The sequence below is a fragment of the Peromyscus leucopus genome, chromosome 14 (assembly GCF_004664715.2).
Source record: "Peromyscus leucopus breed LL Stock chromosome 14, UCI_PerLeu_2.1, whole genome shotgun sequence".
Lineage (NCBI taxonomy): Eukaryota > Metazoa > Chordata > Mammalia > Rodentia > Cricetidae > Peromyscus > Peromyscus leucopus.
The window spans coordinates 9,988,415-10,001,886 of NC_051075.1; the positions used below are offsets into that span (position 1 = coordinate 9,988,415).

The 13,472-nt window shown below is 43.6% G+C and overlaps 1 protein-coding gene across 4 annotated transcripts in view; it reads left to right on the forward strand.

The window, feature by feature from the left end:
* The window catches only part of Dock4 (dedicator of cytokinesis 4), a 409,351-nt gene that overhangs the window by 252,233 nt on the left and 143,646 nt on the right, over positions 1-13,472 (forward strand). For all 4 annotated transcript variants that reach the window (XM_028872268.2, XM_028872271.2, XM_028872270.2 and 1 more), the window contains exons 14-16: positions 1,366-1,490; positions 2,498-2,660; positions 7,338-7,444. In XM_028872268.2, coding sequence (XP_028728101.1) covers positions 1,366-1,490; positions 2,498-2,660; positions 7,338-7,444 — 395 coding nt within the window. The remainder of the gene's footprint in view (positions 1-1,365; positions 1,491-2,497; positions 2,661-7,337; positions 7,445-13,472) is intronic.

The following is a 13,472-nucleotide window of genomic DNA, read 5'->3' on the forward strand; positions in this document are numbered from 1 at the left end:
GTAGACCAGGCTGGCCTTGAACTCACAGAGATCGGCCTGGCTATGCCTCCAGAGTGCTGGGACTAAAGGCATGTGCCACCACTGCCTGGTGAGAAGTTTTTTTTTATTAAAAAAATAATATTACATTTTATTCATCAAATGTTTGAAAGTTCCGTTAAGTAGACTGAGACACCAGCCCTACCCATCCATCTTAGTCTCCAATAACATTGTTTTGCCATCTGACTCACTCTCAGTCCTTCCTTCTAAGTTTGCTAGCTGGCTTCAGTTTTTGTTCTTGGAGCAATAAGAAAGGGTAATTATTAACAGACACCCCCATTGTGTGAATCGCTAATGGTAAAAATGCAGATGATTTTTGTATATCTTGAGAGAGTTTGAATCTAGGCTCTTTCTCATTTGTTTTACAGTTTGACGGTATGAATTACTAAGTTGGGTTTATTTGTGTGGCTGAGCTATTCTACATCTGTTCACAAAGCAATAATCTGAATTCCTTCAACAGTGAGATAATTTTGTCCGTGAATTTTGGAAAAGATTTATGTAATTGTGCTCTTTGCAGGCCCTGCCCTTTCATTCCATGTAGGTATCTCTTCTCTCTAAAGAGCTGTGTGACTATAAAATAATAATACAGGCTTCTGGGAACTGCCTCTGCTGGGCTGTCAGTCTGCAGTCACACCTCATAAATGAAATGAAGGAAATATTGGGAGAGGGTGAGAAGACAACTCCCTTTGACTCGGCCACCCCATTCGTCTCCCAAACGCACATTTGCTACACCGCAGCACCGGATCCATGGAGGCTAGCTCGGGTCCTCCTCCAGCACCGGATCCATGGAGGCTGGCTCGGGTCCTCCTCCAGCACTGGATCCATGGAGGCTGGCTCGGGTCCTCCTCCAGCACCGGATCCATGGAGGCTAGCTCGGGTCCTCCTCCAGCACTGGATCCATGGAGGCTGGCTCGGGTCCTCCTCCAGCACCGGATCCATGGAGGCTAGCTCGGGTCCTCCTCCAGCACCGGATCCACGGAGGCTAGCTCAAGTCCTCCTCCAGCACTGGATCCATGGAGGCTGGCTAGGGTCCTCCTCCAGCACTGGATCCATGGAGGCTGGCTCGGGTCCTCCTCCAGCACCGGATCCATGGAGGCTGGCTCGGGTCCTCCTCCAGCACCAGATCCATGGAGGCTGGCTTGGGTCCTCCTCCAGCATTGGCAATTGTGAGGGCAGAGACCAGGTTATAAAAATGTGAATGCACTGAGACTTTTAGATCCGAAATAGAACCATAGCCATATATTTTTTATAAACTCAAGTTTCTCTTGGTAGAGTTTTACGTGTCCTAATGTAAAACTGTGACATGTTTTTACTTTTACTCTTTAACAGGTGAAATGAGGAATGATTTATATATCACCGTAGAAAGGGGAGAGTTTGAGAAAGGAGGGAAGAGTGTGGCCAGAAACGTGGAAGTTACAATGTTCATTGTAGATAGTAATGGGCAGCCCTTAAAGGTACGTTCATTCTAGGTGGTCTTTGGTATGACAATTAACACTTGCTTTGGCGTCATCTCTAATTGTGATCATTTAGTTCCCGAGTTACAGTGTTTTTCTCTAACCTTGTATAGTTTTTCTTTCCTTTTTTAAAGTTCAATAAAACTCTTCACATAAAAGAATTTAGAAAACCAAAATGTGTTTGCAGTTTGCTGACTATGTATATCAATGATTTTATTATAGCAGTCACTCCTTAAATACAGTATCTTAATACAATTTAATTCTTTCTTTCTTTTTTCTTTTTTTTCCTTTTTTTTTTTTTTTTGCTCTGGCAGTTGAAGGAAAAAAAAACCTACCATGTTTAGTTCTATAATTTTTTTTAGTCAAAGTGGAGTTTGGTACTATTTGTTTGTTGCGGAAGTAATGACAGACCCACTCTTGGAAGAAGTGTTTTCTATGAATGCAGCTTGGTGGAGAAGTATGTTTTCCTGTTCTTCGAAAGCAGTGTTTCTCCACCTTTTTAATGCTGTGACCCCTTAATGCAGTTCCTCATATTGTAGTGACTCCAACCATAAAATTACATCTGTTGCTACTTTGTAATTTTGCTGCTGTTATGAATCGTCATGTAAATCTCTGTGTTTTCCGACCATCTCAGGCGACCCCTGTGAAAGGGTCGTGACTCATTCATAGGTTGAGAACCACTGTTCTAAAGGCTGCACGGGGCAATCATGATCACCCAGTGGATCATAGAAGAGACTCTTAACTTCACTGGGCTCGGAACTTGGTTTCCTAGAGTTGAATTTTCACATCATCAGGGCCCACCCGTGGCACCATAGGCCTTGGACAACAGGCTCAGAATTGAACAGGTCACCTCACTAGGTAGAGCAAATGCATAAACAACACACAAAGATAGGGAGGTAAAGTCCAGTGGAATGCTTTTTGGGGAACGGGCAGTCAGCAGCGAATGCTCTGCCTCCTGCAAAAGAGTCTAAATGAAGCTGACTTTAACTTGCATGTCTCTTTATTAGGATTTCATCTCCTTTGGCTCTGGAGAGCCACCTGCTAGTGAGTACCACTCGTTTGTGCTTTATCATAACAACAGCCCCAGGTGGTCAGAGCTGCTGAAACTTCCTATTCCTGTGGACAAGTTCCGGGGCTCCCACATCCGCTTTGAGTTCCGACATTGTTCCAGTAAGTGTGCAAGTGGGCCCAGCAGCCTTGTGGGCTTCGGGCTGGGTCCTGTGCTTGCTGTGGGCAGATCTACAGAAAGAAGGAGGAGGAGGAGAGAAGAAGGCAAGCAGTGCAAGTCCTGGAAGTGAGGGGGCTATGACTCCTGGAGAAACCATGAAAACAGAAAAGAAGGAAACAAATTTAAAAGCACAGGAAGCCCAGGGAATCTCTGTAATTTGATTGTTCTCATTAAAAATCCAGTTTATCATGTACAACCTAGAAAATTTGAACAGAAGGGGGAGACACAGCATTAGAAAAACTACACTTGTCTGGTGGGCTTGGGCAATCCTAACCTTCAGGAAGCTGACTGAGTTCCCAGAAGGCCCTTGGGATTTTCTGGGCATGTGAAGGAGCCACTAGGAAAGAGTTGGCGAGGCTCGGGTTTGTGTTGATTTGTGTGTGTCTGCATCACTGCGCAGTTCTGGATGATGCAGAAATGACAGAGAATGTCAGCAGGGAGAGGGTTTGCAGATAAAATACAACAGTTATCTCATTTTACAGATGTAAACAGCTCAAGACAGAAATGTGCTGGCTTGTCCCTGTGGACATTATTGGTTACATCTTCAGTGCTAGTTCAGTTCTTTTGCTCTTTTCTAGCTTCTCAAGCCCATTTTGTGCCTCCCCCGGGGCTCTAGAGCAGGGGTCTTCTGACACGTCCTATGTCTCAGAAGGGTGTGCACTACCAGATTGGAAAGGTTCTAGCGAATCTTACTTCGGGAGCAGACTAACAAGCAAGAGACATGGGAGGATCACATCATTGGGATGCAGTAGGATCTTCGTCAGGCCACAGGAAAGGAGGGCATCACCAGGGCATCCTGGATGACCTCATCCGAATGGTTCTGCACTTCACCTGGGCTTCAGGCAGAGGGACTGGGCCTGGCATCAGAGCTGTGACACATTTTTCAGAATTGGCCCAAAAGTCTCTGTAAATTGGGCTTATGAGGGTATGTGAAAATGCAGGGAGACGAGGAGCGAGTTCTTAAGTTCTGAATTCCCAGGGGAGCCCCAGGAAAGGACTCCAGGGGGGACAGACTTGGGATGGTGCTCCTGCGCCACTCTGTCAGCCAGGCTGTCTCATACTGGACCTGTGGTTTGCCTTGAGTTCCAGACAGAGGGACATGAAGGAGAAAGTGAGCAAGCATTCCGAGAGCACTGTGATTATCATCGTTTGCACAGCTTGGAAAGCAGAACAATGGCTGTGTTCAGTCAGATCTGTTCAGTTTCTGCCCTCTCAGCCTTGCACTTAAAACATGGCTCGGTTTTGTTATTGTTGTTTTAATTCAGAAGAACTAGTTCCAGAAAAAAAGAAGAAAAAAATCCCCATAATCCCACAGACTGCAAATGCCCAGTGGAATAATTTTATCACAGCAGCACCAGATATTCTTTTGAAGCACACATTTAATGATTTATTTATCCATAAAAGTGAATTATTTATTCATAAAATTGAACACCTACTGTGTGCCAACCCCTTTACCGGTCGCTAGAACTACATCCCCGAACACAGCAAGGTTCCTCCTCTCACAGAGCTTTCACTCGGAGAGGAGGGCACACAGATGACTGATACATGCATGAGTCTGTGGGATCCCCTTATCTGCAGCCTTGATTCCCATGCTTTCACTTAGCTCTGGTCAAATTTTAAATAGAAAATTCCAGAATAAACCACTCCAAAGTGGCAAATTGCATACCTTTCTGAATAGCCTGGAGAAGTCTTGTGCTGTCCCATTCTGTCCAGCCTGAGTTATAAATCATTTCTTTGTCCCGTGTATTTGTGCTGTGGACAATAGCTGCCCGTTAGTTATTAAGCTGTCTCAGTTATCCCAGCAGCTGCTGAGATATCACAGTGCATGTGTTCAGCTGACCTTTATTTTATTTACTGATGGTCCTTAAATGTAAGAATAGTGATGCTGGTGCTCATATATGTCAATAAGTTACTTCTTTTATTTGAAAAAAAGGTAGAAATTCTTAACTTAGTAAGAAAAAAATCACATGTGGAAGTTGATAACATCTATGTCTCTCTGTTCAATGGTTACCATAGGTCCATATGTATCGGGAAAACTATACATTTCATATATTCATTTAATGAAGCGGGGAGACAACAGGAACCATCTGTTTGAGGGTGGGTGGCCGAAATCAAACTTTACATCTTAGACTTTGACATCCACTAGGCATCTAAGGTGTCAATGGGAAATGAATGAGGTCTGGGATAAAAACTTAAACTAGGAAATAAGAACATTATTTAGTGATCTGTTATGAATATTTAATAAGCAGTACTTGGGCAATGCTCTCTCTGATCTGTAACATTTAATAATTTCCATGGTATTGTTCCAACTTTTAAGCACTAACATGACTTTGTGCAATGTTAAGTTAGTACACATATGAAGGGTCGTCAATATGGCTACCTAGACAAGACCTGGAAAAGGACCAATGAACATCACATGGGAGAGGGAAATCTCACAGGGCCCAACCCTAAATAACTACAGGCAGCTAACAAATGCTGAGAGCAAAAGCGTCTTCCCAAGGGAACAGCTCCCCCCCCCCCCATGGGTTATCTAATACCAAGGATGTGGGAGGGGCGACAGGGGAGGGTAGGAAAAGAAGAAAATTATATAATTATATTTTAGTTTCAAAAAATAAAAGTTGGCAGCAGGCCATCAATCTGTGCATGTACAAGAAATGTGCAAGTACGTGAAGGCGCCTTAGGTGAACAGCACAGAGTGAACAGAGCCAATCTGAAGAGGCTCCGTGCTGTATGACTGCAGGTGAGCCACAGTGTGGAAAAGTAGGGAGGTCAGGAAACGCTCCGTGGTGTCAGGGGTTTCCATGGGGTAGAGCTAGAAAAATGAGAAACTTGGTTAGGGAAATGGAGAAGGCTGCAGTACTTCAAGTGAATTCGTCTGGCTGGCATGGAATGAACTAGAAATTCGGTTTAGCCAGGATAGAGTTACCATGGAAATAGGGAGGTAAAAGATTTAGGAGGCAGTATGAATGGTGGACATAGAAATAGGAAATGGAGAGAGAAGGGAGAGGAGGGGAAGATGCATGAATGACTGGAGGAGGAAGAATTATTGGCGTAGACTGCTAAGAAGAGTGACCTGGAGACGTGGAGGAACGGTCCAGGAACTGAGGGTGTTTTGTTAGTAAAAGGATAGCATACCAGGCTGACTTCTGTTCAGCCCATCCAACTCGCCGATGCCGACTGAATAGCCTAGGGCAAGTGGCCATGGTCTTAGATATCAATGTCTTATTTTATATAACACAAGGCTAATTTGAGAAAACTCTCGTTTCGTTTCTTATCTTTACTAATTTTACTTGCTTCAGAATCTTTTTATTCTTTGTTTTTTAATTGAATATTACAAGCTACTTAAAAAAAATAGTCAACAAGATTCAAGAATTCTTTCTGCACAAATCTCCTGGATCATGCCCTGCTGTACTGTTGTTGGGGGAAACCTTGCCCTAGGTACTTCTGCTGTCCTTTTGAGTAGCTTTTAGAAACATCAGTCTTTTCCCCCTCTCTCTCTAGCACTGAAATCAATTAATGTGAAAGGAAGTCTTCTTTTGAAGCACACATTTAATGAGTTCACATACCCAGGGATGTCCTCCTGTTAAGGGTTGCACACCCCCTTCATCGGGTGGTAGGGGCAGTAGTTAGGGAAGAGCGGATGGCTAAAGCTCTTGCATATGATGTTCGAGTCTCTGGATATCTAACTCCTCAGCTCAGGTCTCACTGTGTCCCAAAGCTGAGCTGTTCTGCTGTATGATGATCCCCTGCCACACTCATAGCAGAAAGAAACCCATCAGCTATCACAGGCTCCTTCCTGCCTGCAGCTTCACCTACTGCTCACATACGTACCAGGGAGAATGCAGTTGAACTAAACGCTTTTTAGCACTTGCTGTGTTTTTGGAGAAAAGCAGCTTGATAGAAGGACTGGAATGGCTTGAAAGATCTAGAGCAAGCAGCAGAATGTCCTTGACTTCCGTTCCCTTTCCTGTAAGTAAAAGCTAGACTCCTCAGCATCGAGGTTGTCCTAATTGGGTGTCTGGAAAGTCCCTACATCATCTCCGGTTTGCAGAGCACTACAACCAACCCACAGTAAACGGCAGCTTACAATTTGTAGTTTCTTCCCAGGAGCCTTGGCAATAGCCAGGGAAGCAGCTTTCAGGAAGGAGGTCGCTGTCCTCACACATGGACCGGAGAGACCTTCAAAGCTCTCCTTCAGAGGGCCATAGACAAAGCATTGCTCCTCGCAGCCCTTCTTTCCTTCATTACACATTGTTTACTGAGATCCTAGTATGTCCCAGATACTGTTTGAAAGGAATAAACGGGACAATTCTACCCCAATGGATCTTAGTATTGAGGAGCTGGGGTAAGATGTGAGGTAAAAAGCAGTCCAGACATTTTTTTTAGAACATCGTTTCAGATATCGAGTCCTGTGAACACAACTGGGCAGGGAACCTAACCTCAAGTTTAGGACTCATGAGTACAGGGTTCAGATAAGTGTCCTACTACAAAAGCTCTCCACTGTGTGGAGGGCCTGGCGTGTGCAGGGGCCAGGACAATAGTCGTTGATGCTCATGCTTTTTGTATGTCGTTTGTATAAACATGTTCTTCAATAAGCAAATCGTTATTCTCCTTTTCAGCAAAGGAGAAAGGAGAGAAGAAGTTGTTTGGTTTCTCTTTTGTTCCCCTGATGCAAGAAGATGGGAGGACTCTTCCAGACGGCACACACGAGCTCATTGTGCATAAGGTACCAATACTCCCTATTGATAATAGGCTGTCAAAAGCAGGGCACAGTTATTGACTACGTGTCTTATAACCTTAGAAAAGGGGGAAGTGGACTAAAATGATTTATTTTCAACTCTCTTCAAAATAAAGTTGTAGGCCAGGCATGGTGGTACACTCCTTTAATTCCAGCACTCAGAAGGCAGATACAGGCAGATCTCTGGATTCAAGGTCAGCCTGGTCTACATAGTGAGACCTTGTATTTAAAAAAAAAAATGTAAACAAGAACAGCATTCAGCATCTTTCTGAAAGTATTATTCTTAAATTCTCTCTTTTCTATGGTACATTACATATACACACATACACCTATACATACATATACAGACACACATACACATACACCTATACATATATAGACACACACACACATATATATATGTATATATATTTGCATATATTCATATATTGGAGATGAATTTATTCCTTACAGGTTAGGTACATGTCAGGCAAGTGTCAAATGAACTACTGAGCTCCTCAAACCTGAAACATATTTTTAAAATGACTTATTTTTTTCATCTTAATTTAGGAATAAATTTACTTGCATGGTTTGGGGTGTTAATCTCAAAGTCCTTCCTATTGTTATGATGGGATTAAATAAACCTTAGAAATAGTTTTATAAGTAGTGGTGATACATACTATCTTAGAAGTCTTTTTCCTCAGGGGATAGTTTATTAAGTTAAACCTTACTTTTAAAAAATTTATCTATTCCTTGTTATGATAACTTTGCTTTTATTTTAAGTCACGATTCTCAAAAAAATAAAAAAATTGGAACATTGAATGCTAGTGTAGGCATTTACGTGAAAATTCAGAAAGCAGGAACTGCCCGGAAATTCTCGGAGTATACTCATAAAGTGAAATACAGGATAAAATGTGTTTAAGCATGCATGCAATTTCCTCCAAAATATTCCTCCTGCTGGGGAGGGTCTACCATGGCCTGACCCCAGGATTCCTTTCTGCCTACTTGGGAAAACAGAAGCTACCGGACAGGAATTTGCTCACTTACCAGCCACCTGAACCCTTGTGGGCACTCTTGTCCTTCTTCCTGCCTCCTGTCTCAGGGGAGGAAGAAAGATGCCTTCTCTCCACAGCCAGTTCTGCCTCCACCCCCCAGGACTTTATTCTCATGTCCTCTCTTCCCCTGCATCTGTAACTGCTTCCTGTCTAGTGCCATTTATTCAGGATGTAAACGTAGGGCAGCACTCTCCTCCTTTCTGTAATAGGCACTCGTTTTCTCTTGCCTTCCCAGCTCATGGAATGGGTCTTCACTCACTGTCCCCACTCCTCTGTCCCCTCAGTTCTCTGAGTCCTGTTTCCACCATTCACATGAACTTCTACCACATCACTTGCTCACCCAGGGGCCACAGACCCTGGGTAAAAAAAATCCTTGTTTCTGAGCAATCATGGTACCAGCGAGCTACATCCCAGCCTTCCCCTTTTATATTTGGAAAGGGTCTTGATAACTTGCCTTAAGTTGGCCTCAAAGTACAGTCTTCTTGCCTCAGCCTCTCAAGTAGCAAATACCACAGACATGTTCAACTCTGCCTAGCTACTGAGGTTTTCTTATTTAAGGTGTCTGGGCTGGTTCCAAGACTCTTTCATGTTGAAAATCCCCATGGTCCAGGCATACTATAATGCACATACTTGTGGGTTCTAACAGTTGTTTTAGGTTCACAGAAAGCTGTAATATACCCACATACATACTCTTCACCCAAGTCTCCTTATATTATAACCTTTTCCATAAACAATAACCTATTAGCAGTAAACCTGTACAGGTAATAAAACACTGTGAACAGAAAGGTTTTTTTATGAGTGTCTGTGAAACAGAAAGTTTCCCAGTAAGTTGCCATTAATTTCACATGGCTTTTCCTGGCTCTACTCCAGAACCCACATGGCATTTCGCTGTCTATGGCTGACTCATTCTCGTGCTTCCCCACCGACTCTTTCTCTCTTCTGTATCACTTCTTCCCTTCCTTGCCTGCCTTTGGTAACCCTCTTCTGCATCATGATCGAGCTTAAATACCCCCTTTCCCATGAAGCCTTCCTTCCCTCTCCCAGCAGACCTGGTATCCAGTAGTCTTTATCACAGCTTTGAAATCAGTCTTAACGCATGGGTGCAGTGGTCTGGGATGCGAGGCCTTCAAAATCGGGCTAGTGTCCCTTTCCTGATTGTATTTTCAATATCTAATTGAAATATGGGCAAATATTAGGAATGTAATAGGTATAGAGTAATATTAGCAGTGACTGTTCCTGTTGAAAAAGACCCCACAAGATGTGTTGTCACTAAAAATTATTTAAATCTGCTTTTCATTAGCTAGTATTATAGATTTTAAGTAGACTCTCACTTTCTGTAGGTTCAATTCAATTCTCTACACTCCTAAGCTGTAGAACCTTAATTTGACTAACATACTGGGAACTCACTGCTGTGATTTTTTTTCTAAATAAATTATAATGCTGATCTCCCCATCACAAATCTTGCATCCTTGCAAAACTGCCTTTCTGGAAGACTCACAACTGACCACTGTGGTTTTCAGTAACATATCTTAGGCCATGGTTGGCAGGTAGCCCAGGACATGCTGCCCATTTACAAGAGCATACTGTCTTACTTCGGGTTTTTATTACTGTGAAGAGACGCCATGACCACGGCAACTCTCATAAATAAACATTTAATTGGGGTGGCTCAGTTACTCTTTCAGAGATTCAGTCCATTATCATGGTGGGGAGCATGATGGCGTTCAGGCAGACAGAATGCTGGAGCTGAGATTCCTATGTCTTGTAGGCAACAGGAAGTCGACTGACTCACTGGGCGGTATCCTGAGCATAGGAAACCTCAAAGCCCACCCTTACAGTGACACACTTCCTCTAACAAGGCCAAACCCACTCCAACAAAGCCACACCTCCCAACAGTGCCACTCCCTGTGAGATTATAGGGGCCAGTTACATTCAAACTACCACATTCCACTCCCTGGCCCCCATAAGCTTATAATAATATCATAATGCAAAATTCATTTAGTCCAACTTCAAAAGTCCCCCATAGTCTATCACAGTCTCAACAATGTTTAAAAGTCCAAAGTTCAAGGTCTCTTCTGAGATGCATGCAATCTCTTAACTATAATCCCCTATAAAATCAAAATTAAAACACAGATCACATACTTCCAATATATAATGGCACAGGAAATACATTACCATCCCAAAACAAAGGGAAGGAAGCATAGCAAAGAAATACTGGACCAAAACAAGACCAAAAACTATCTGGACTAACTCCAAACTCTGTGTTGAAATGCTCTTCAGATCTCCAACTCTCTTCAGCTTTGTTGACTGCAACATACTTCTTTCTCTCGGGCAGTTCCACCTCCTGTTAGCAGCTCTCCCCAGAAGGTATCCCACAACTCTGGCATCTCTAACATTTTGGGTTCTCCAAGGCAACCAATCCAGGCTTCAACTTCACAGCTTCACTCAGTGACCACTAGGCCTCCAAGCAGGGACACTCCTGACATATTCCTGGCCTCAGTGACTTTATTCCATAACCCCTTTCTTCTATCCTTAACTCTAAACCAGAACCACGTGGCCAAAGCTGCCAAGTTCTGCTGCTTGCTGGGGCTGGAACATGGCCCCCTCATTCAATTTATCTTTACCAGCTTTCTGTCCTTCACTGCCCTAGCTTGACTGTTCTGAAACTTGCTCTGTAGACCAGGCTAGCCTCAAACTCAAAGATCTGCCAGCATCTGCCTTCCCAGTGCTGGGATTAAAGGTGTGCCCCACCACACCCAGCTTTAAGGTTTTCTTTAGTTCCTTTTCACAAGTTGGAAAATTAGCTAGGTGAGAATCTTGCCCTGAGGTCACCACTACCTTTATTTCATTTCCAGATCTGTTTATATCCTTGAACACAGAATTTAGCTCTGTTCCATTTCCTGGTGCTCTTTTTCTCCTCAAAAATTTTCATTTTGTAATTTACCCTGCTCAGCTTGCTCCTTTTTGTTATAAATCTTGATTAGAGTTACCACTAAAAACTGCATTACAGAGTCTATTTCCTCTGCCAATGGAATTAATCCAACATTCTTTACTTTAGCCTCAGGCAGACTGTTGAGACAGGGCAAAAGGCAGCTACTTTCTTCACTTCAAGAATGATCTCAGGCAACATACTAAAATTCTTCTCCTCTGAAACCTCTTGAGTGAGCCCCTGACAGTTCAAATAATTCTTAGCATCTTTGCCTTCTATGCTCCTACTACTATGGCCCATTAAGTAGTGCTCAAAGCATTCCACTGCTTTCATAACCCAAAATACCAAAGTCCAAATTCTTCCAAACACATGGTCAATCCTATCACAACACTACCTTAGTCTCTGGTACCAACTTCTGTTTTAGTTAAGGTTTCTATTGCTATGAATAGATACCATGACCATGGCAACTCTCATAAATAAAAAATTTATTTTGGGTGGCTCACTTACAGTAGTTTCAGAGGTTCAGTCCATTATCATCATGACAGGGAGCATGTCAGTGTGCAGGCAGACATGGTGCTGGAGCTGAGAATCCTACATCTTGTGGGCAACAGGAAGTCGACCAAATCACTGGGAGGTATCCTGAGCATAGGAAAACTCAGAGTCTGCCCCTGTAGTGACACACTTCCTCCATACCCACTCCAACAAAGCCACTCCTCGCAATGGTACAATTGCTTATGAGATTATGGGGGCCAGTTGCATTCAGACTACCACACATACCAACTGATATCCAGTGACTGTAAGCAAGAGGTATAATCTCAAAAACAGAGACTACTCATGCTACTTCAAATATTTCTGTAAGAGGATGAAGGAGCCCATCTCTCTCATAAGGTCTGACTTCCGACCCAAATGTGGTCCAAACACTAGCCCTCATCTCTAGTGTGTAATACATGAACATGTTTTAAGATGACCTCTGTGGATTGCAAGCTGTTAAAGGAAGTGATACTATGCCAGCAACATGCTTTTGTTCCCTCAATTCAGTAGCAGACTCAAGGAGCTTTGTTTCTAAAAGGGCAGTGGAGTGAATTCTCCCCTAATAGATCTACTCCCAGCTGTCTATCGGAACATTGGAAGTGCTTCTGCTGTGTCTGTGTGTCCCACAACAGCACATGTTCTCTGAAGAGGAGAGTGTCTTGCTCTGTTCCTACACTGGGTTTGATGAGGAAGACATGACTTTTGCCAAAGCCCAGGGTTGGTGTATGGGTATTTCCCAGAATGCAAACAACCCACACTTCACTACCACATGTAGTTTGAGGGTACAGCTAAAAGTTACCATAACGACAAGCTAGCCCCCTGACCATGCTCCATATTTGCAGCCAAGGAAACATGCAGTTATGACTCTGATGTACTTGGTATTTTGAGTTCGATAACGGGCAGTACTGAGCACACTTTATATCCCACTTACCCCGAGCCTTTTCTAGAGGGTCAGTGGGGCTTCCTGCATGCTTTCTTTTGTCCATACTCGGGTTAGACAATGCTCTCAGGATAGGCCCTTCTCCTCCCTGGCTGAGCAATGTCTGTCCATTTCATGCAGTCCAGAAGAGAGCTTACCCCTTACTGTTCTCACTCCCTGGTGAGTGAACGCTGAACTCCGCATTTCCTAGTAGGACAGTGTGTATGTAGCCTTTTTGGCTAAAAACCCTGCTGTCGTCTGCTCCTCTCCTGCAGCCTACCTTCTAGCACATTTCTTTCTGTTTATCTCTGTTTCTTTCCTAGAGTCCCTGCCACCAAATGAAAGCCTTTTGTTTTGCTACCAGGCTCATGTGCCACGCTCCCTCTGCTCTTGTCTGCTTCTCCTACCTAAGAGCCAGGTCCCACAGTCCCTCTTGTACCCCGTGTTTTGAGACTTAGACTAGCACGTTCACTGTACGTCTCAAAGTCTTACTTCTCATGGGATCAGTTTAGTCACACACTGCTGTTGGAGCCCTCGGCCACAGTGTCGGCACACACACACTTCAGGGGAAGTGACTTTGTTCTTTCTAACCTGACAGTCCATATT